Source organism: Taudactylus pleione, unplaced genomic scaffold, assembly GCF_031769625.1.
Source record: "Taudactylus pleione unplaced genomic scaffold, aTauple2 ptg001867l, whole genome shotgun sequence".
In the NCBI taxonomy this organism is placed as follows: Eukaryota; Metazoa; Chordata; class Amphibia; order Anura; family Myobatrachidae; genus Taudactylus; species Taudactylus pleione.
This window is the reverse complement of record NW_028286264.1, coordinates 367,485-390,430: the sequence shown is the minus strand read 5'-3', so window position 1 is coordinate 390,430 and position 22,946 is coordinate 367,485. Positions and strand designations below refer to the sequence as shown.

General features: G+C 49.7%; 1 protein-coding gene across 13 annotated transcripts in view; it reads left to right on the top strand.

The window, feature by feature from the left end:
* KIF1B (kinesin family member 1B) overlaps positions 1 to 22,946 on the top strand; it is a 214,525-nt gene that overhangs the window by 127,446 nt on the left and 64,133 nt on the right. For 12 of the 13 annotated variants that reach the window (XM_088465147.1, XM_088465144.1, XM_088465142.1 and 9 more), the window contains 3 exons: positions 503 to 586; positions 948 to 1,128; positions 6,375 to 6,447. In XM_088465147.1, coding sequence (XP_088321273.1) covers positions 503 to 586; positions 948 to 1,128; positions 6,375 to 6,447 — 338 coding nt within the window. Of the gene's footprint in view, positions 1 to 502; positions 587 to 947; positions 1,129 to 6,374; positions 6,448 to 9,682; positions 14,010 to 22,946 lie in introns of those variants that run through there. The other variant, XM_088465148.1, reaches the window with a different exon arrangement.

Here is a 22,946-nt window from a genome sequence, read left to right as displayed (position 1 = left end):
ATCGCGTCCTAGATTGTCAGATCTGCCCTACTGCACGGCAGATCTGACGGTGCGATGTGCGACCAGCGGGGACGCGCATCACATCGTGATCGTGAGTGGGGACTCACGATTTACTCAGGATTTGGCCATATTTTACATGATCTGTCGTTCCAATGCGTCGGAATCGGCCAGATCGGGTTAAATATCGCTGTGTGTGTGGCCAGCATGAGAGGATGGGTGACTTAGAAATGGTGACTGCTGACGGCGTTACTTAGTTATTAAACTCCATGAATTTTCTTTATATTTTGTTTTGCTCACGTCGTGAAACGCCTTCAGGTTAGCTCCATTAATGACCTTTACAACGCATTGGTTTAGTAGTCTGTGGCCACATGTAATGATCGCTATTTCAGGCGCTGAAGCCCTGGTGAGAGGGGCCTTGTATGAACCTGTGACCTTAATAAAGCAAAAATAATAAAATTGACTAAAGCAACTGGATAAAAAGGTTTTATTTGTTTCTTCCTAGTGATTGTGATGCTGGAGCCGTGTGAGATGTCGGAGACTTACGTGAACGGGAAGCGAGTGGTTCTCCCCGTGCAGCTGCGTTCTGGTGAGCTGTCCCTACAGATATATACATTCACCCTTAGCGCACATATTCATCTACATAGAGTTACTGCTATAAATACAGCACAGTAAGAGTTATGAGCTTAGTATTTGGGGTTACAATACTGCCTCTCCCCTGCATTTACTGATATCTGTCACCCCTAATATTATGGGGAAGGGTCCCTGCTGCAGTAGGGCACACAGGGAGAGAGAGAAGCGCCACCAGTCTCCCCTGCTGCCTTGCCCCCGCTCACATCCTAGGTGTTTAATGTAAAGAATTGTGGACACATGAACTCCTGATAAATGGCTGCCTTGGCTGTATTTAGGTGACAGGTTCCCTTTAATGTCTGCTTTCTATTTTCCCCCAGGTAATCGTATAATTATGGGAAAGAACCATGTTTTCCGCTTCAACCACCCTGAACAGGCCCGGGCAGAGAGAGAGAAGACGCCCTCAGCTGAGACGCCCTCGGAGCCGGTAGACTGGACCTTTGCGCAGCGGGAGCTGCTGGAGAAGCAGGGTATAGACATGAAGCAGGAGATGGAGAAAAGGTACCAGAGACGGCAGGGTGTAGGGAACAGTCATTCTCCTGTCAGGGTGAGGTTTGGCTTTATCCCCCTCTAGTGGTGATAAGTATACAGAGCAGTGATCTCCTTAGTATAGTATGACTTCTGGTGCAGCTGCTGCAGGGCTTAGTGATGGCTTCTGGTGCAGCTGCTGCAGGGCTTAGTGATGGCTTCTGGTGCAGCTGCTGCAGGACTTAGGGATGGCTTCTGGTGCAGCTGCTGCAGGGCTTAGTGATGGCTTCTGGTGCAGCTGCTGCAGGGCTTAGTGATGGCTTCTGGTGCAGCTGCTGCAGGACTTAGGGATGGCTTCTGGTGCAGCTGCTGCAGGACTTAGCGATGGCTTCTGGTGCAGCTGCTGCTGGACTTAGGGATGGCTTCTGGTGCAGCTGTTGCAGGACTTAGTGATGACTTCTGGTGCAGCTGCTGCAGGACTTAGCAATGGCTTCTGGTGCAGCTGCTGCAGGGCTTAGTGATGGCTTCTGGTGCAGCTGCTGCAGGACTTAGCAATGGCTTCTGGTGCAGCTGCTGCAGGACTTAGCAATGACTTCTGGTGCAGCTGCTGCAGGGCTTAGTGATGGCTTCTGGTGCAGCTGCTGCTGGGCTTAGTGATGACTTCTGGTGCAGCTGCTGCAGGACTTAGCGATGGCTTCTGGTGCAGCTGCTGCAGGACTTAGTGATGGCTTCTGGTGCAGGTGCTGCAGGGCTTAGCGATGACTTCTGGTGCAGCTGCTGCAGGACTTAGCAATGACTTCTGGTGCAGCTGCTGCAGGGCTTAGTGATGGCTTCTGGTGCAGCTGCTGCAGGACTTAGCAATGGCTTCTGGTGCAGCTGCTGCAGGACTTAGCAATGGCTTCTGGTGCAGCTGCTGCAGGACTTAGCGATGGCTTCTGGTGCAGCTGCTGCAGGACTTAGCAATGACTTCTGGTGCAGCTGCTGCAGGGCTTAGCGATGGCTTCTGGTGCAGCTGCTGCTGGGCTTAGTGATGACTTCTGGTGCAGCTGCTGCAGGACTTAGCGATGGCTTCTGGTGCAGCTGCTGCAGGACTTAGTGATGGCTTCTGGTGCAGGTGCTGCAGGGCTTAGCGATGGCTTCTGGTGCAGCTGCTGCAGGACTTAGTGATGGCTTCTGGTGCAGGTGCTGCAGGGCTTAGTGATGGCTTCTGGTGCAGCTGCTGCAGGACTTAGCGATGGCTTCTGGTGCAGCTGCTGCAGGACTTAGCAATGGCTTCTGGTGCAGCTGCTGCAGGACTTAGTGATGGCTTCTGGTGCAGGTGCTGCAGGGCTTAGTGATGACTTCTGGTGCAGCTGCTGCAGGACTTAGCGATGGCTTCTGGTGCAGCTGCTGCAGGACTTAGCGATGGCTTCTGGTGCAGCTGCTGCAGGGCTTAGCGATGACTTCTGGTGCAGCTGTTGCAGGACTTAGCAATGACTTCTGGTGCAGCTGCTGCAGGGCTTAGCGATGGCTTCTGGTGCAGCTGCTGCAGGACTTATTGATGGCTTCTGGTGCAGGTGCTGCAGGGCTTAGGGATGACTTCTGGTGCAGCTGCTGCAGGACTTAGCGATGGCTTCTGGTGCAGCTGCTGCAGGACTTAGCGATGGCTTCTGGTGCAGCTGCTGCAGGACTTAGCGATGGCTTCTGGTGCAGCTGCTGCAGGACTTAGCGATGGCTTCTGGTGCAGCTGTTGCAGGACTTAGCAATGACTTCTGGTGCAGCTTCTGCAGGGCTTAGCGATGGCTTCTGGTGCAGCTGCTGCAGGACTTATTGATGGCTTCTGGTGCAGGTGCTGCAGGGCTTAGTGATGACTTCTGGTGCAGCTGCTGCAGGACTTAGCGATGGCTTCTGGTGCAGCTGCTGCAGGACTTAGCGATGGCTTCTGGTGCAGCTGCTGCAGGACTTAGCGATGGCTTCTGGTGCAGCTGCTGCAGGACTTAGCGATGGCTTCTGGTGCAGCTGCTGCAGGACTTAGCGATGGCTTCTGGTGCAGCTGCTGCAGGACTTAGCGATGACTTCTGGTGCAGCTGCTGCAGGGCTTAGCGATGACTTCTGGTGCAGCTGCTGCAGGGCTTAGCGATGACTTCTGGTGCAGCTGCTGCAGGACTTAGCAATGACTTCTGGTGCAGCTGCTGCAGCGTTTAGCGATGGCTTCTGGTGAAGCTGCTGCAGGACTTAGTGATGGCTTCTGGTGCAGCTGCTGCAGGACTTAGTGATGGCTTCTGGTGCAGCTGCTGCAGGACTTAGTGATGGCTTCTGGTGAAGCTGCTGCTGGGCTTAGTGATGACTTCTGGTGCAGCTGCTGCAGGACTTAGGGATGGCTTCTGGTGAAGCTGCTGCTGGGCTTAGTGATGGCTTCTGGTGCAGCTGCTGCAGGACTTAGCAATGGCTTCTGGTGCAGCTGCTGCAGGGCTTAGCGATGGCTTCTGGTGCAGCTGCTGCAGGACTTAGCAATGACTTCTGGTGCAGCTGCTGCAGGGCTTAGTGATGGCTTCTGGTGCAGCTGCTGCAGGGCTTAGCGATGGCTTCTGGTGCAGCTGCTGCAGGGCTTAGCGATGACTTCTGGTGCAGGTGCTGCAGGGCTTAGCGATGGCTTCTGGTGCAGCTGCTGCAGGGCTTAGCGATGACTTCTGGTGCAGGTGCTGCAGGGCTTAGCGATGGCTGGCCTACACTTGGCGTACGGTCACCAGACCGATCGACACACAAAATTCTCACTAATCAATTCCTTATATAAGGGAATAACACTGATCTTCACAATAATATCCTACTTATTTTGTTGGTGAATTTTAATAATACCTTTTATAGGTTCATCCTGCTGTATGAAAATGCACTATTACATGGTAACGCTGGAGACTTCAATATTCATCCACTGGTTTTTGGTGTTTGTAAATACCTTATTGGGAAACCGCCAAGGCGGAGAAACATGTAATGGGAGAGCGGCATTAATTGTATATAGTGCAGTCACCGGGCCCTAGATGAGTTATAGTAATACATTATGTGATAGGAGCCATGTAGCTAGTGTAATAAGCTGAGACTTCTCTTCCTTCTATAGTGTGTAACCGGCTCTATAATGGGAGAGCGGCATTAATTGTATATAGTGCAGTCACCGGGCCCTAGATGAGTTATAGTAATACATTATGTGATAGGAGCCATGTAGCTAGTGTAATAAGCTGAGACTTCTCTTCCTTCTATAGTGTGTAACCGGCTGTATAATGGGAGAGCGGCATTAATTGTATATAGTGCAGTCACCGGGCCCTAGATGAGTTATAGTAATACATTATGTGATAGGAGCCATGTAGCTAGTGTAATAAGCTGAGACTTCTCTTCCTTCTATAGTGTGTAACCGGCTCTATTGTGGAAGAAGGGGATAGAATAGTTTTATCCCGCAGAAGTTTGAACATTTGTTCATCTTGTTTCTGGGCCCAGCAATAGTCCCAGGGACTGGCCTAGGTTGCCTTATACAGTCAGGTGCATAAATATTGGGACATTGACAGAATTTTCATATTTTGCCCTCTATTCACCACCACAATGGCTTTGAAATGAAACAAACAAGATGTACTTTACCTGCAGACTTTCAGCTTTAATTTGAGGGTAATTACATCCAAATCAGGTGAACGGTGTAGGAATTACAGCGGTTTCTATATGTGCCTCCCACTTTTTAAGGGGCCAAAAGTAATGGGACAAACTACACAATCCTAAATCTAACTTTCACTTTTTAATACTTTGTTGCAAATCCTTTGCAGGCAATTACAGCCTGAAGTCTGGAACGCATAGACATCACCAGACGCTGGGTTTCATCCCTGGTGATGCTCTGCCAGGCCTCTACTGCAAATGTCTTCAGTTCCTGCTTGTTCTTGGGGCATTTTCCCTTCAGTTTTGTCTTCATCATGTGAAATGCATGCTCAATCAGATTCAGGTCAGGGGATTGACTTGGCCATTGCATAACATTCCACTTTTTAGCCTTAAAAAACTCTTGGTTGCTTTTGCAGTATGCTTCGGGTCATTGTCCATCTGCACTGTGAAGCGCCATTCAATGAGTTATGAAGCATTTGACTGAATATGAGCATATAATATTGCCCAAAACACTTCAGAATTCATTCTGCTGCTTTTGTCAGCAGTCACATCATCAATAAATACAAGGGAACCAGTTCCATTGGCAGCCATACATGCCCACACCATGACACTACCACCACCATGCTTCACTGATGAGGTGGTATGTTTTGGATCATGAGCAGTTCCTTTCCTTCTCCATACTCTTCTCTTCCCATCACTCTGGTACAAGTTGATGTTTGTCTCATCTGTCCATAGGATGTTGTTCTAGAACCCTAATGGCTTTTTTAGATGTTGTTTGGCAAACTCTAATCTGGTCTTCCTGTTTTTGATGCTCACCAATGGTTTACATCTTGTGGTGAACCCTCTCACTCTTGTGAAGTCTTCTCTTGATTGTTGACTTTGACACATATATACACCTACCTCCTGGAGAATGTTCTTGATTTGGCCAACTGTTGTGAAGGGGTTTTTCTTCACCAGGGAAATAATTCTTTTGTCATCCACCACAGTTGTTTTCCGTGGTCTTCCGGGTCTGTCGGTGTTGCTGAGCTCTCCGGTGCGTTCTTTCTTTTTAAGAATGTTCCAAACAGTTGATTTGGCCACACCTAATGTTTTTGCTATCTGTCTGATGGGTTTGCTTTGATTTCTCAGCCTAATGATGGCTTCACTGATAGTGACAGCTCTTTGGATCTCATATTGAGAGTCGACTGCAACTGATTCCAAATGCAAATGTCACACCTAGAATCAACTCCAGACCTTTTACCTGCTTAATTGATAATGAAATAACGAGGGAATAGCCCACACCTGTCCATGAATAGCTTTTGAGTTGATAGCCCCATTACTGTTGGCCCCTTAAAGTGGGAGGCACATATAGAAACCGGTGTAATTCCTACACCGTTCACCTGATTTGGATGTAATTACCCTCAAATTAAATCTGAAAGTCTGCAGGTAAAGCACATCTTGTTTGTTTCATTTCAAAGCCATTGTGGTGGTGACTAGAGGCCAAAATATGAAAATTCTGTCAATGTCCCAATATTTATGCACCTGACTATCAGCTGAGTGTCCTTGGTAGAGTGTTACAGCCTAGTGTTCATCTCCGAGGTGGTTGGGGCTGGGGTTCTCTGTGTGGAATTGAGATGCCTATTGCTAGTGTAAAGCGATATAACTAACTGTGATTATCTGCTCCCCAGGCTCCAGGAGATGGAAATCCTGTACAAGAAAGAGAAGGAAGAGGCGGATCTCCTCCTGGAGCAGCAGAGACTGGTACGTGCCCTGTTTTCCCTGGCACCAGCAGTGTTACGCTCCCCAGCTTGCACATTGCTCTCTGTCTTTGCACACACTTAGAGGACTATGATTGCTTTATATCTGTACATAACCTGCACCCTAGTCAGCATCTGCTCCCTGCACTGTAATGCATCTCTCCCCTCCGTACAGACCATGGGTCTTCCTGTGGCCTCAGTCACTATATAGCTAATGGTGTCAGTATTGCCTGCCCATGCCTTTCCTAGGCCTGCCCCAGTCATGGTGACAGCTGCAGGATTGTGGCCTGGGTACAGGAGGAAAGGAGCGGGTCGGTGTGGCAGGGACTGGTACCACCTGCAGGATTACGGCCTGGGTACACGAGGAAAGGAGCGGGTCGGTGTGGCTGGGGCCGGTAGCACCTGCAGGATTACGGCCTGGGTACATGAGGAAAGGAGCGGGTCGGTGTGGCTGGGGCCGGTAGCACCTGCAGGATTACGGCCTGGGTACATGAGGAAAGGAGCGGGTCGGTGTGTCAGGATATTTGTGTGATGAGAGGACTGTGCTCTGCTCACAGACTGCAGACATATAGACCTAGGAGGGTTCTATCTGTGGTAAATAGTATATTTGTGTGAAATGTCTGCTAATAGGGACAATATCACCCACCCAGCAGATAAATGGGCTCTTAGCGCCCAGTCTGCCATCATGTAGCATTGTGGAGCTTATGAGGAGGTGTGAGATGAATTAGGGATGATCCCTGAGCCTCATACAGATCAGTGCTCAGTGTAACCGGAACTGTAATTATCTGACCTGGTCTTTGTATGTAACATAAGCGCATTTCTGCCCGTGTTCTTACATGGCTGCCTACATATTACTGAGGCACATGTATGTTACTGTGGCTCTGCCTCTGGGAAAGCGCGTGTAAACATTTGGGTTATTCCTCCTTATAGTATTGTCCTGTTATGGGTGTTAGTGTCCCTATATATACTGTATGTATGTGTATGTATATATAATGGAAGTACTGTATACAGCTTACTGACACCACAGCGCTGTGACCGTCCTCTCCCTGATAATATAGGGGCTGTTACTGACGTGTACTAGTCACCTCTATACAGGGGAGTCAGCGTTTTATGGGCTGATTAGGACCCGGCGACATTACCGGTCCCCAGTGCGCACCTCATTACATAGCTCTGCAATGTCGCTTTATATTGGCGGTTAGTCCAGCCCACTGATTGGCTGCCTCAGCTTCATGTAGCCAATCAGTGCACCTCTGCTGTCTATATCCTGGATATATTAACCCTCTCCTCAGCGTTCAGCCGTCCCCTGTATGTGTGAGGCTCAGTACTGATCTGTGCTGCTGCGCTGTGCATGCATTCCCTACTGTCGCTGCATGTAGTCTGGCCTTCTCTCTCCTGCGTCATAGGAAGCAATGTGCCGGCTAATGGTCATCATCGTACCTGTAGTGCAAATAGCCTGGACCCCTCCTAAGACAGAGCTTATGCTGCTGGTAGACAGAGCATGCTGGGTAGTATTACCGCATCCTGGCCCCGCAGTCCTTCTAAAGTCACCGACTGCCCTTACACTGTGGCGGCTGTGCTCTGGCCGTAAGTACGCGGCTTAACCTGCAATTATCCAACCTACACACAGGAAGGTGGGCAGGACGCTAAGTCGTAATATAAACCGCCAGCTCCCACACAGCAGCCTCAGTGTATGGAAACGAGGGGAGTGCAGGAACTTATCAGACCTTTGTAGCTTCGTGGGTGGCAGGAGGGGGTAGGTCCGACTAATCTACCAGCGGAAGGTAAATCTTGCGTGGAATGACAGAATTTACCTACAGAAATAATGACACCATGTAATAGGGGGGGGTGACAATTCTGTGAACTGGCGCAAACTCTGCGATCAAGCCTGCAGATTTAAACAGCCATATTTAAAAGCAAACCACAAACCGGTTTTTGCTTTTCAAATGATTTCTGCGTTAAATCTACAGATATACCTGCCGAGATCGCACCGATTCACAAAGATCGCTCTCTATTATATATGCCGATTAGTGCGTTGTCCTGGGGCTCAGTGAGGCCATCGGTGTACACTGCGCTCCGTCATGGCCATTTAGTGCGACCGGCTATAAATAGTGACCATAATACATAGCAGGAGGCACATTGTAACCAAATAGGGAATATACAATTGTCATTCATTTCTACGTCTCTGTCTGTTGTGCTCAATTGACAGAATTTCGGATGGATTATAAAACTAGAAGTTCTCCTGATAATAATCTTACTGTGTAATAGAAATATCTGTCGTTCGTTGGTGTATATTACAGTTATCCTAGATGTGTAATCACATAGATGGTGCTGTCTAAAGCTGCCGCTAGCTAGATCACAGACTGGCACATGTAATATTGGAAGATTAAAGGGAATTTCCTGCAAAATCTATCATTCGGTACTTTACATGTTCTTCTGGGTACTGGGGGCGGCTGGGGGCGGTGAGAGAAGATCATTGGACAAGCTGCAAGTTTAGTAGATGGTGGAGGGGGATTAATATTCCTAATGAAGTCATTTATTATCTCTTGGCATTTATATTGGCTGATACCACCCGGATAAAGCGGTGTAGGGTAGGGAGAGCGCGGTGCTACGTATACTTGCAGCATATATATTTTTACATGTCATTTGGGAATAGGATGTAAAAGTTTTAATACCCGAAGCGAGACCCGATTCCAATGAGTTTCGTTACCCATATACGCCAGCCCACCTTAACCGTAGGAACCTTCGTCGTTGGCGCAGCTGGCGGACTATCACCTACACTAAAAGCTTCTGTTACACCGTCGTCTTTTCTCTTGAATAATGTAACGCACCGACTTTACTGCAACAGTGTATGACATCCGCATCCACTAACCAGTGTGTACTCACCTTCTGATTGGCTGCTCTTGTCCACCTGTCTTCTTGCATCTTGGAGTGGTGGTTTTGCTGTGCGGAGCGCGTGGGTTGTGTCTCCACCTCTAACTCTTCTCTGTAAATGAAGGCTGCCTATCTTCTCTTCAAACCTCTCACACGTTTGTAGGTGAGGACTAAAGATTTCATTCACCTTTTCAAAAATCACCTTTTGCATTTTGTTTTTCACATCCTTTGATTTTCTTTTTCTTTAATCCTTATTTGTTTTATGTCATGTTTTTGTTTTTATTATAATTTTTTTTTTTAGTGTTTTCCATTATTATTTTTTATTTTGGTTTCTTTTGGGGCCATTTTGATTTTTTTTCTTTCCCAAGGACGCGGACTCCGACAGCGGGGACGACTCTGAGAAGCGATCGTGTGAAGAGAGCTGGCGCCTAATCACCTCCTTACGGGAGAAGCTCCCTCCGAGCAAAGTCCAAAGCATCGTTAAGAAGTGTGGCCTCCCCAGCAGTGGCAAGAAACGTGAGCCGAATAAAATGTACCACATCCCCCAGCGACGCCGCCTGAGCAAGGACTCCAAGTGGGTGACCATCTCTGACCTGAAGATCCAAGCAGTGAAAGAGATCTGCTACGAAGTGGCCCTGAATGACTTTCAGCACAGCCGACAGGAGATCGAGGCTCTGGCTATAGTCAAAATGAAAGAGCTTTGTGCCATGTATGGCAAGAAAGACCCCAACGAACGGGATTCATGGCGGGCTGTGTCTCGGGATGTTTGGGATACAGTCGGTGTGGGAGATGAAAGGATTGAGGACGTGGTGCCTGTTGGGAAGGGACCCACAGACGTTGATGATCTAAAGGTCCATGTTGACAAATTGGAGGATATATTGCAAGAAGTAAAGAACCAGAATAACATGAAAGATGAGGAGATAAAGGCCCTCCGGAACAAAATGTTGAAAATGGAGAAAGTTTTACCATTGATAGGGCCACAAGGAGAACGTAGAGGTCGAGAGACTAGAACCGAAGGTGACCAAGGAATAGCAAGTGACAGGTGTAGGCCATCTGCAGAAGATCCTGGAAAGGAAGAACGAGTCGGCCAAATGATGGACGATGCTCTGTTCCGCCGCGGGCGAACAAACTGGATGAGGCAGGAGCAGATCAAATTTAAGAACCTCCAGCAACAGGAAATCGCCAAGCAGCTTCGCCGCAATAACGGCCCGCATCGATTCATCCCGCCGGAAAACCGCAAGCCACGATTCCCTTTCAAAAGCAACCCCAGCCACAGGAGCTCCTGGAGCGCCGGAACTCATATCATCATCACCGATAAAAAGGTGATCGAGGTGAAAATCCCAAAAGAGGCGCAAATACAGGAACAGGAGGAGGTGGATCCAGAGAGGCAAATCTGGAGCCCTTACAGTCAGTCTCGTAACCAGCATTTGCAACAACACCAGTATCAAGGATACAGCAACAACCAAGATAACGCCTCCGGGCGCTGGAGAAGCAATTCTTTGAATGGTTATCAAAAGGGACTAAGGCGTCAGTCATCCGGCTCCTCCGAGTCCCTTCAGTCCTATGATTCTCAACAGACTGACTCTCATCACTTCCACCATCAGCATCAGAGGCAGCCGCAAAGGCAGCAGAACTGGGGCGCGTACTACGGCAACGATGGCGAAGAGGACCACAACTCTTGCAACAGGCAGAGCGAGCGGTCTTACCACTACAGTCAGTTTGTCACGCCACCTCGCATGAGACGTCAGTACTCTGCCCCCAACCTGAAGTCCGGGCAGGAGACCACCGTGTGATCGGCTTTCTGCGGGGGCACTAATGTACATTATGCACATCCTGCCCACTGTCCTTTCCCCCTAAACTGGTTGATCAACCATAACAGTGTTGGGTGCATTTGGAGATTCCCGCTTTTGAGTTTTCTGTGTGCGTTTGTTTGTAGAGCCCAGGAGAGGGGCCCAGTTACATGTCTACATTAGATTCCCTCTGGGCAATAATCATTGGGAGCCTCTCCGTCCGTGTCCTCCAGACACATGCTACCTCTCCCACACTGATAAGCAGTATTAACTTTGGCCGTGTGCTAACTACTCATTCTGTAATCTGAGACTAAACTATTACTATGCCCATTAGTGTGGATTCACAAAGTGTTATTGTTTTAGGGTGAGACCGTATTAGTGCACTGAATTCTTTCCCCATACTCTTAATGTTTGTCTAAGAACTGTTAAACCACTAGCTGTGTATTCTGTGTTATAGTAGACTGAAAAGATTTGACACTAACACTTATCCTGACCTTAGCAGTCCTGACCCGCACACCCTAGAGGGGGTGTCATTCCTGCTGGTGCCCAGTAGGGTGCGGTCTCTACAGCAATGAGGATAGTCTACTTACTACCTAACGTGTCCGCTATGTAATCATTGCTTTTCCTTTCCTTCCTACTACTGATATCATTACTGTCCAACCACTTGGCTTCGTGGCACCTTCATCTGTTTAACCCTTCATTTCCCAAGTCAGACACTACATATTGCAAATAAGCCTCTTATTCAGGAGAACAGACTTCCACCAATTTAGGTCTTCGAAAGTCGATCTGTTGCCTTACCACGTATTACATTGCAGAGTATATACAGTAGTTAGCAAATGAAAAGAAAAAACGACCTGGGCATGAGGCCTGTCCACTGACGGACTCGCTCGCTATGGATGTCCAGCCATTAGACAGCGCTCACTCCCCGGCCGCACTCTATAGCTCCGGATCTGGCTATAGCTGAGTCACTGGGAAGCCCTGTTCCTTTTAATGAGTTATTCTTTCCTTTGCTATTTACACAGCGCAGGAGGCAATAAAGCTACAGAATGCCATTGGCCGGGTCTGGTGACGGATCCTCTGTAAGAGCACAGCCCTGGCGAGTGCCAACAGAATACCGAGACATTAATGTAGGGCGGGCGTCCTGGGCAGCAGTATATGGAGGATCTCAGATACTGTACAATGGAAATGGTTAGGGGAGAGATTTAGACTCCTCCATGTAAGTAATATTGAGATGTGTCCCTGCTGGTGTAGAGCAGGCTGAGGGACTCTGGATGTTGGGACCTATTATAGGTGCATTAGTGATGGGATGTTGTCAGTAAGGTAAATACCAGGGACTGTGGAATTGGGAGCTGCCGTGTCCCTATGATTACCCAGTCCTAGCTCTCTGTTATGTTCATTGTTGCTAGTCTGTGGTCAGTCACCCATCACTATCTCGCTTTCTCACCGCTGGGAATGCAATCCAGTCTACTCCATCTGTCTAGTCCTCCGTGGCAGCCGCTGGCTCCTACAGAATTTGTACGGTGCATTCTCACCTCCTGGAAGTGAGTTTTACTTGCGCTAAAATTGTGCTTGTATCAGTTTTGTAGCCGCTTTGTTCATATAAAGTGCAGCTTCTAGTTTATGGCATTTTATTTCCACTTTATTAAAATGGAGAATAACGGCTGTTTAGAGCCCTACGGCATAAGGAATGTTTTAGGAGGTTTTTATTGAAGTGTCATTTGGATGAGCAAGTTATTTTGTGTTCCCAGTAGACGTAATCTTGTTTGGGGTCTGTTTATTATCAGACGCTTCCTGTCTGGGATAAGTGTTTAGTAGAACTAAGCTGGTTACATAATGGAATCGTTGTTGCTGAGCAGGGAAGGACGTGACGCGTGTGCCTATAGGGGTTGGGAATCCCGGTATTGTCGGTAGAGCTGCGAGGAAACCTGCGCTGGAGGGAGCACGGAGCCAGCTGGGCCTCTGACACATAATACATGACATAGAGGAATTAGGTTTGGGAAGGAGCTGACAGGTCTGCTGTGATTACCACACGGACAGAGCACATTGTTTATTGTACTCCGTATATCTCCGCTTCCCCTGCATACTCAGCACGTGATCCCTCACTACATCAATGATGTCAAAGCTACAATTTTATAACACATGGTCAGCGCTTTACTCCAGCACATAGGTGTGAGGTACAGTGTCGTCCAGCTATAGTCCAGGTATATAGTATTCTATAATGGCTGCCGGCCTGTCCTGTCAGGGCGACACTTTTTGTAGTTCTGGAATATTAGCGACGGTGGTAAAGTGCGTTCCTCATGTACACACAGTGGGCAGCCATATCATAGGCTTAAGTGAGTCTGTGAGAATGCCGGCTGTTACTCCCTAGGTGCCTCCTGGGGGGCTGTAGGCCGCGTTCACACATTGGTGGTCCCATCTGTATGGTGACGCTGCGTTATAAGTTGTCGCTTCGTGCTGTAATACGTGCTTTGTCTCGCTGTGACCTCTGACATCTGATACATGAGAATAGAGACTGGTGCGTGTGTGTCTGGTCAGTCAGCTTGTATGTGACTCTGCTTATTTTGGGAGCTTCCTGTCCGCCCAGCACTGAATATCTTGATCTACCATCATCCCCTGAGTCTGCATCATACTACCTATAGGTGCTGCTACCCTACACCTTGTCGTCTTTGCACATGAAATGGGTCGTTCCTTATGTTGCTGGGATTTAATACCCATCCGTGCTGAGGGTGGAAAGTGCCTTATTCAGTATAAACTCTGCATCCTCTAAATAATGGGACACTGCTGGGCCTAAGCATTTTGTATGGATTGTAATAAGCTGTCTGATGAGCAGGTTCCTGTACAGTGTCTACAACCTGTCTGTATAAGGCTACTCTTTGAATAAACTTTGACATGATCTTGAAAACAACACACAGTTCTTGTCTTCCTTGTGTTGTACATTCTTTCTCATATAAGAGACCTGCCCCTTCCTGGCAGCCGTTGCTCTGTGTCCTGTAGACTGGTCGCCTGTGGCTTTCATAGTTTGGTGGAAACCTCAGCACTAGAAGTACCACAGCAGCATCTAAAGGACCTATCTACGTTTGTAGTACCCCAGGCAAGGCCAGGACAGCCCGTGGCTCTACAGATGATTTGCAGCTATGATCTCCAGCATACGCTGCCAGCAGTCAGGTTTTCCAAACCTGCAGTAGCCTATAGACAAGACCTCCTACCAGACACTGCCATCTAGTGGCCGACAAACAGAATGCAGTTCCAATTTTTTTTTAATTGCAGCCAACAAGTTTCTATTTGATCACTTCTGAAATTACTCAAAATCTCACAGCAATATACATCTTTAAATGTAGCCCCTGTGCATTGCAAATAATGTATGTCCTTGTTCTACCTGCATAAAAAATTACTATGATCTAGTCCTTATCACTTTCTGCTGGTCTTGTCCTTCTATTATTTAAGCATGGCATGGATCACCTATAAGATGGAGAATGGTTCAGCTAAATTCAGGTGCAGAATGTACTGCATCACCCCACCATTAGCAGGCCAGGGTGCCCCTACAGGTATATCCCTGGACTGGCACAGAATGTACTGCATCACCCCACCATTAGCAGGCTAGGACAGTGCCCCTACAGGTATATCCCAGGACTGGCGCAGAATGTACTGCATCACCCCACCATTAGCAGGCCAGGACAGTGTCCCTACAGGTATATCCCAGGACTGGCGCAGAATGTACTGCATCACCCCACCATTAGCAGGCCAGGACGGTGTCCCTACAGGTATATCCCAGGACTGGCGCAGAATGTACTGCATCACCCCACCATTAGCAGGCCAGGACAGTGTCCCTACAGGTATATCCCAGGACTGGCACAGAATATACTGCATCACCCCACCATTATCAGACCAGGACGGTGTCCCTACAGGTATATCCCAGGACTGGCACAGAATGTACTGCATCACCCCACCATTAGCAGGCCAGGACGGTGTCCCTACAGGTATATCCCAGGACTGGCACAGAATGTACTGCATCACCCCACCATTAGCAGGCCAGGACGGTGCCCCTACAGGTATATCCCTGGACTGGCGCAGAATGTACTGCATCACCCCACCATTAGCAGGCCAGGACAGTGTCCCTACAGGTATATCCCTGGACTGGCACAGAATGTACTGCATCACCCCACCATTAGCAGGCCAGGACAGTGCCCCTACAGGTATATCCCTGGACTGGCACAGAATGTACTGCATCACCTCACCATTAGCAGGCCAGGACAGTGCCCCTATAGGTATATCCCAGGACTGGCACAGAATGTACTGCATCACCCCACCATTAGCAGGCCAGGACAGTGCCCCTACAGGTATATCCCTGGACTGGCGCAGAATGTACTGCATCACCCCACCATTAGCAGGCCAGGGTGCCCCTACAGGTATATCCCTGGACTGGCACAGAATGTACTGCATCACCTCACCATTAGCAGGCCAGGACAGTGCCCCTATAGGTATATCCCAGGACTGGCACAGAATGTACTGCATCACCCCACCATTAGCAGGCCAGGACAGTGCCCCTATAGGTATATCCCTGGACTGGCGCAGAATGTACTGCATCACCCCACCATTAGCAGGCCAGGGTGCCCCTACAGGTATATCCCTGGACTGGCACAGAATGTACTGCATCACCCCACCATTAGCAGGCTAGGACAGTGCCCCTACAGGTATATCCCAGGACTGGCGCAGAATGTACTGCATCACCCCACCATTAGCAGGCCAGGACAGTGTCCCTACAGGTATATCCCAGGACTGGCGCAGAATGTACTGCATCACCCCACCATTAGCAGGCCAGGACGGTGTCCCTACAGGTATATCCCAGGACTGGCGCAGAATGTACTGCATCACCCCACCATTAGCAGGCCAGGACAGTGTCCCTACAGGTATATCCCTGGACTGGCACAGAATATACTGCATCACCCCACCATTAGCAGGCCAGGACAGTGCCCCTGCAGGTATATCCCTGGACTGGCACAGAATGTACTGCATCACCCCACCATTATCAGACCAGGACGGTGTCCCTACAGGTATATCCCAGGACTGGCACAGAATGTACTGCATCACCCCACCATTAGCAGGCTAGGACAGTGCCCCTACAGGTATATCCCAGGACTGGCGCAGAATGTACTGCATCACCCCACCATTAGCAGGCCAGGACAGTGTCCCTACAGGTATATCCCTGGACTGGCACAGAATGTACTGCATCACCCCACCATTAGCAGGCCAGGACGGTGTCCCTACAGGTATATCCCTGGACTGGCACAGAATGTACTGCATCACCCCACCATTAGCAGGCCAGGACGGTGTCCCTACAGGTATATCCCTGGACTGGCACAGAATGTACTGCATCACCCCACCATTAGCAGGCCAGGACAGTGTCCCTACAGGTATATCCCAGGACTGGCACAGAATGTACTGCATCACCCCACCATTAGCAGGCCAGGACGGTGTCCCTACAGGTATATCCCTGGACTGGCACAGAATGTACTGCATCACCCCACCATTAGCAGGCCAGGACAGTGTCCCTACAAGTATATACCTGGACTGGCACAGAATATACTGCATCACCCCACCATTAGCAGGCCAGGACGGTGCCCCTACAGGTATATCCCTGGACTGGCACAGAATGTACTGCATCACCCCACCATTAGCAGGCCAGGACGGTGCCCCTGCAGGTATATCCCAGGACTTTACCTCTCGCAAACAGTCACAAAGTCATACACAACCCAATGCAAAAAAGCCATTTCCCCTGATGCGTGTACACCTGCATAGTAACCATAGTGATTACACAGGCACATTACTTGTACACATGTTATTCTGATGTCTCAGTACTACAAGTGCTGCTTTTAGTCTGTAATATAGATGGTCGGTTCCTGGAGCTGAGTAATAAATGTTATTACTGACCATACTTAGCTGCCTGTCTCCTGTGTACATGTAATTGCGGAATACTGCGCGCACAGCTCAGTTGTGTAGTTCATCCCACTCTGCATTTCTGTACGTTAGTACATTGTTATTCCTATGTAAGTCATAGAGCAATAAACAAATGTAATTTATAGTTACCAAAATGAATGATCAGTTAATGTTTTAGAAGAGCCCCCAGGCCCCCTGTGGCCAGAGGCAGTCCACACGGGGTTAATGGCTGCCACAGCACTGTAGGGGTTAACCCCCGTGCTGTGCCACCATGTTTAAAAGGACAAAAAGGCGCCAGGCGCCCATTGTAAATGTATACTCTGCGCTATGTGCTGAGTATTAATAAGTGTTTTTTAATGTTTTACATATCATGTCCTGGAGTCACTGCACTGGGGGGTGTAGGTAGAGTGTGGCTGCACTGGGGGGGTGTGGGTGGAGTGTGGCTGCACTGGGGGGGTGTGGGTGGAGTGTGGCTGCACTGGGGGAGTGTGGGTGGAGTGTGGCTGCACTGGGGGGGTGTGGGTGGAGTGTGGCTGCACTGGGGGGGTGTGGGTGGAGTGTGGCTGCACTGGGGGGGTGTGGGTGGAGTGTGGCTGCACTGGGGGAGTGTGGGTGGAGTGTGGCTGCACGCTGGGAGTGTGGGTGGAGTGTGGCTGCACTGGGGGGGTGTGGGTGGAGTGTGGCTGCACTGGGGGGGTGTGGGTGGAGTGTGGCTGCACGCTGGGGGTGTGGGTGGAGTGTGGCTGCACTGGGGGGGTGTGGGTGGAGTGTGGCTGCACTGGGGGAGTGTGGGTGGAGTGTGGCTGCACGCTGGGAGTGTGGGTGGAGTGTGGCTGCACTGGGGGGGTGTGGGTGGAGTGTGGCTGCACTGGGGGGGTGTGGGTGGAGTGTGGCTGCACTGGGGGGGTGTGGGTGGAGTGTGGCTGCACGCTGGGAGTGTGGGTGGAGTGTGGCTGCACTGGGGGGGTGTGGGTGGAGTGTGGCTGCACTGGGGGAGTGTGGGTGGAGTGTGGCTGCACGCTGGGAGTGTGGGTGGAGTGTGGCTGCACTGGGGGGGTGTGGGTGGAGTGTGGCTGCACTGGGGGGGTGTGGGTGGAGTGTGGCTGCACTGGGGGGGTGTGGGTGGAGTGTGGCTGCACGCTGGGAGTGTGGGTGGAGTGTGGCTGCACTGGGGGGGTGTAGGTAGAGTGTGGCTGCACGCTGGGAGCCACTGCGACCAGCGCTGAAACAGTTACGATCCCAGTGAGGACACAGTGTAAAAGCACACTGCACATGGTTTATAATAAACTGTATTAAAGTCTATATAGTTATATTGCTGTAATGCATTAGTGCATGATGCAGAGTATATTTAATAGGCTATGCACTTATAGGAATATGGTTTGAGTATATTATTGTAATGGGGATTACCCTCCTGACATAGGAAGTGATATGTTAATTGTCCTGACCTATGCTAGTGGTCAGACCCTTTGTGTAACAAAGTTTTCTTTGAAGTGCATTCCAGTGAGACCAGGATGGAAGCTGTGAAGGTGTGAAGAGAGTCAATGGCCGAATCTTCCTGTGATCTGTCCCTGAGATTGTCTCCTGTGTCTGCACTTCCTGTGATATGTCCCTGAGACTGTCTCCTGTGTCTGCACTTCCTGTGATATGTCCCTGAGACTGTCTCCTGTGTCTGCACTTCCTGTGATATGTCCCTGAGACTGTCTCTTGTGTGTCTGCACTTCCTGTGATAGGTCCCTGAGACTGTCTCTTGTGTGTCTGCATTTCCTGTGATATGTCCCTGAGACTGTCTCTTGTGTGTCTGCACTTCCTGTCATATGTCCCTGAGACTGTCTCCTGTGTGTCTGCACTTCCTGTCATATGTCCCTGAGACTGTCTCCTGTGTGTCTGCACTTCCTGTCATATGTCCCTGAGACTGTCTCCTGTGTGTCTGCACTTCCTGTGATATGTCCCTGAGACTGTCTCTTGTGTGTCTGCACTTCCTGTGATCTGTCCCTGAGACTGTCTCTTGTGTGTCTGCACTTCCTGTGATGTGTCCCTGAGACTGTCTCTTGTGTGTCTGCACTTCCTGTGATAGGTCCCTGAGACTGTCTCTTGTGTGTCTGCATTTCCTGTGATAGATCCCTGAGACTGTCTCTTGTGTGTCTGCGCTTCCTGTGATCTGTCCCTGAGACTGTCTCTTGTGTGTCTGCGCTTCCTGTGATCTGTCCCTGAGACTGTCTCTTGTGTGTCTGCACTTCCTGTGATCTGTCCCTGAGACTGTCTCTTGTGTGTCTGCACTTCCTGTGATGTGTCCCTGAGACTGTCTCTTGTGTGTCTGCACTTCCTGTGATGTGTCCCTGAGACTGTCTCTTGTGTGTCTGCACTTCCTGTGATGTGTCCCTGAGACTGTCTCTTGTGTGTCTGCACTTCCTGTGATATATCCCTGAGACTGTCTCTTGTGTGTCTGCGCTTCCTGTGATCTGTCCCTGAGACTGTCTCTTGTGTGTCTGCGCTTCCTGTGATCTGTCCCTGAGACTGTCTCTTGTGTGTCTGCACTTCCTGTGATATGTCCCTGAGACTGTCTCTTGTGTGTCTGCGCTTCCTGTGATGTGTCCCTGAGACTGTCTCTTGTGTGTGTGCGCTTCCTGTGATGTGTCCCTGAGACTGTCTCTCGTGTGTCTGCGCTTCCTGTGATGTGTCCCTGAGACTGTCTCTTGTGTGTCTGCACTTCCTGTGATGTGTCCCTGAGACTGTCTCTTGTGTGTCTGCACTTCCTGTGATAGGTCCCTGAGACTGTCTCTTGTGTGTCTGCATTTCCTGTGATAGGTCCCTGAGACTGTCTCTCGTGTGTCTGCACTTCCTGTGATAGGTCCCTGAGACTGTCTCTCGTGTGTCTGCACTTCCTGTGATAGGTCCCTGAGACTCTCTTGTGTGTCTGCACTTCCTGTGATATGTCCCTGAGACTGTCTCTTGTGTGTCTGCACTTCCTGTGATATGTCCCTGAGACTGTCTCTTGTGTGTCTGCACTTCCTGTGATATGTCCCTGAGACTGTCTCTTGTGTGTCTGCACTTCCTGTGATATGTCCCTGAGACTGTCTCTTGTGTGTCTGCACTTCCTGTGATGTGTCCCTGAGACTGTCTCTTGTGTGTCTGCACTTCCTGTGATAGGTCCCTGAGACTGTCTCTTGTGTGTCTGCATTTCCTGTGATAGGTCCCTGAGACTGTCTCTTGTGTGTCTGCATTTCCTGTGATAGGTCCCTGAGACTGTCTCTCGTGTGTCTGCACTTCCTGTGATAGGTCCCTGAGACTCTCTTGTGTGTCTGCACTTCCTGTGATAGGTCCCTGAGACTGTCTCTTGTGTGTCTGCACTTCCTGTGATATGTCCCTGAGACTGTCTCTTGTGTGTCTGCACTTCCTGTGATAGGTCCCTGAGACTGTCTCTCGTGTGTCTGCACTTCCTGTGATATGTCCCTGAGACTGTCTCTCGTGTGTCTGCACTTCCTGTGATAGGTCCCTGAGACTGTCTCTTGTGTGTCTGCACTTCCTGTGATATGTCCCTGAGACTGTCTCTTGTGTGTCTGCACTTCCTGTGATATGTCCCTGAGACTGTCTCTTGTGTGTCTGCACTTCCTGTGATATGTCCCTGAGACTGTCTCTTGTGTGTCTGCACTTCCTGTGATGTGTCCCTGAGACTGTCTCTCGTGTGTCTGCACTTCCTGTGATAGGTCCCTGAGACTGTCTCTTGTGTGTCTGCACTTCCTGTGATAGGTCCCTGAGACTGTCTCTTGTGTGTCTGCACTTCCTGTGATATGTCCCTGAGACTGTCTCTTGTGTGTCTACACTTCCTGTGATAGGTCCCTGAGACTGTCTCTTGTGTGTCTGCACTTCCTGTGATAGGTCCCTGAGACTGTCTCTTGTGTGTCTGCACTTCCTGTGATATGTCCCTGAGACTGTCTCTTGTGTGTCTACACTTCCTGTGATATGTCCCTGAGACTGTCTCTTGTGTGTCTGCACTTCCTGTGATATGTCCCTGAGACTGTCTCTTGTGTGTCTGCACTTCCTGTGATAGGTCCCTGAGACTGTCTCTTGTGTGTCTGCGCTTCTGGGGAAAAAATTTAGTTTTTTCTGATTATTTCAGGAAGACGAAAGCGAATATTATTGCTGGTTATTCTACATAGATATGTTGTCAGTGTGTGATAAATGTAAGGATTAGAGTAAATGACCAGTTCCTGTGGAATGTGAGTTGTAATTACTTTTGGGATAGATGGTCTGACTGGGTTACAAGACCAACTGTGGGTGGATGTCACCATGCTGTATTATGTGTTCTGACTATATATAAAGGGCCTGTGAGCCTCTGTTGTGTGTGGTACAACCCTGTAACTTCTTTGAGGAGAAGAGCTGCTAAGATTCCTGTATGCAATGTAATGTACCTCTTCGTTCTGATGTTGAGTCTTCTTTAAGACTGAGAGCAATAAACACCTTTTGCCTTTAAATTCTACTACATCTGTACCCTGCGATCAACAGAATTGCGCAAAACGCTATTCCGTTCTCCTGCTGTTCTGGGTAAGAGCTCAGCGTCTCCAAGTTCAAGCCCTCTGCCAAGCTACCGTGCAGACCTGGTCCATTGCGAGCGATCAGGTGGGAACTGCCGCCACCAAACAGGAGGTGTGTCCGCAGTTAATCAAACGCATACGCAGCAGAGGCGGTTCCAGGTGCCGAGGTAGGAGCCTGAGGGCAACGTAAAGAGCGGTTCCAAACGCCGATGGTAGAGTTTGGTGGTGGCAGCATCATTACACGCCCACTGCGCAGTGGGCGGAGTCGGTGACAGGCAGTCACTCACAGTGAGTGGGAGTCCAAAAGCGCTAACCCGTGACCAGTGACGGCCTAGACAAAAGGCATCCGGTCACACCCCCCATTTGGAATAACTTCCATATTATCTCCTCAGTTCTGTGTCTGTAATGTCAGGACAAGTGTTGGGCGTCCCAGGATCAGCCCCGTTATAGCGCACTGTAACATTACGTCCTACACAATAAGACTGTGGGACGGATTCCGGGGTTGGGACGCATTTTGCCGCAGTCGTGTTTGCGTCTTTATACTGATGCCGAGTCCTATTCTCAAACAACTGAGATACCCGCTTGTAGAGTCTCAGGACAGTGGATTTCCGTCAGTCACCACGCACCATAGAAACCTGCGCCACCCCTATGGCATTTGAGTATGGCGTCCTATATGAGTGCCACCCCCCTTCCCAAACAACCCCGGCTCCATCTTACCTCCCAGAAGCGCCCACTAAATATCTCAGACCCTGCGTCCAATAATGTGCTGCGTCACTGTGCGCAGACAGTCGGGACTCTGATGCATGCGTAGTACAAAAAAGTTGGTAAACTGCGCACATCTCGGTCCTACGTCCACCTCTGAAATAGGCCCCATATGTCAACCTGGATTTGGTAGTCCCTACATAAACGTAAGCTGCCCGCACATGCAGCGCACCGAATAGCAGCTTTGTCCGAGACCAAAATGACCAGATGCCGATCGGGACTAATGTGACCGTTATTCAGTTATTTATGTATTTTTTAATTGATTTATCACCAACTCAAGGACACCTGGCCCAAAATCAAATGTGCAAACAGATTGCATGTCCATTAATAAACGCTCCCGTCTATTCAATGAAAGGGGGCTAACTGGTGGTAACGATGTGGGTAAGAGCGGTAAGAACAAAAGGCCCATCTACCCCCGCCAGCCGGCCCCTGGTACATCAGGAATAGGCCTATGTACCCCCGCCAGCCGGCCCCTGGTACATCAGGAATAGGCCTATGTACCCCCTCCAGCCGGCCCCTGGTACATCAGGAATAGGCCCATGTACCCCCGCCAGCCTGCCCCCTGGTACATCAGGAATAGGCCTATGTACCCTCCCCAGCCGGCCCCTGGTACA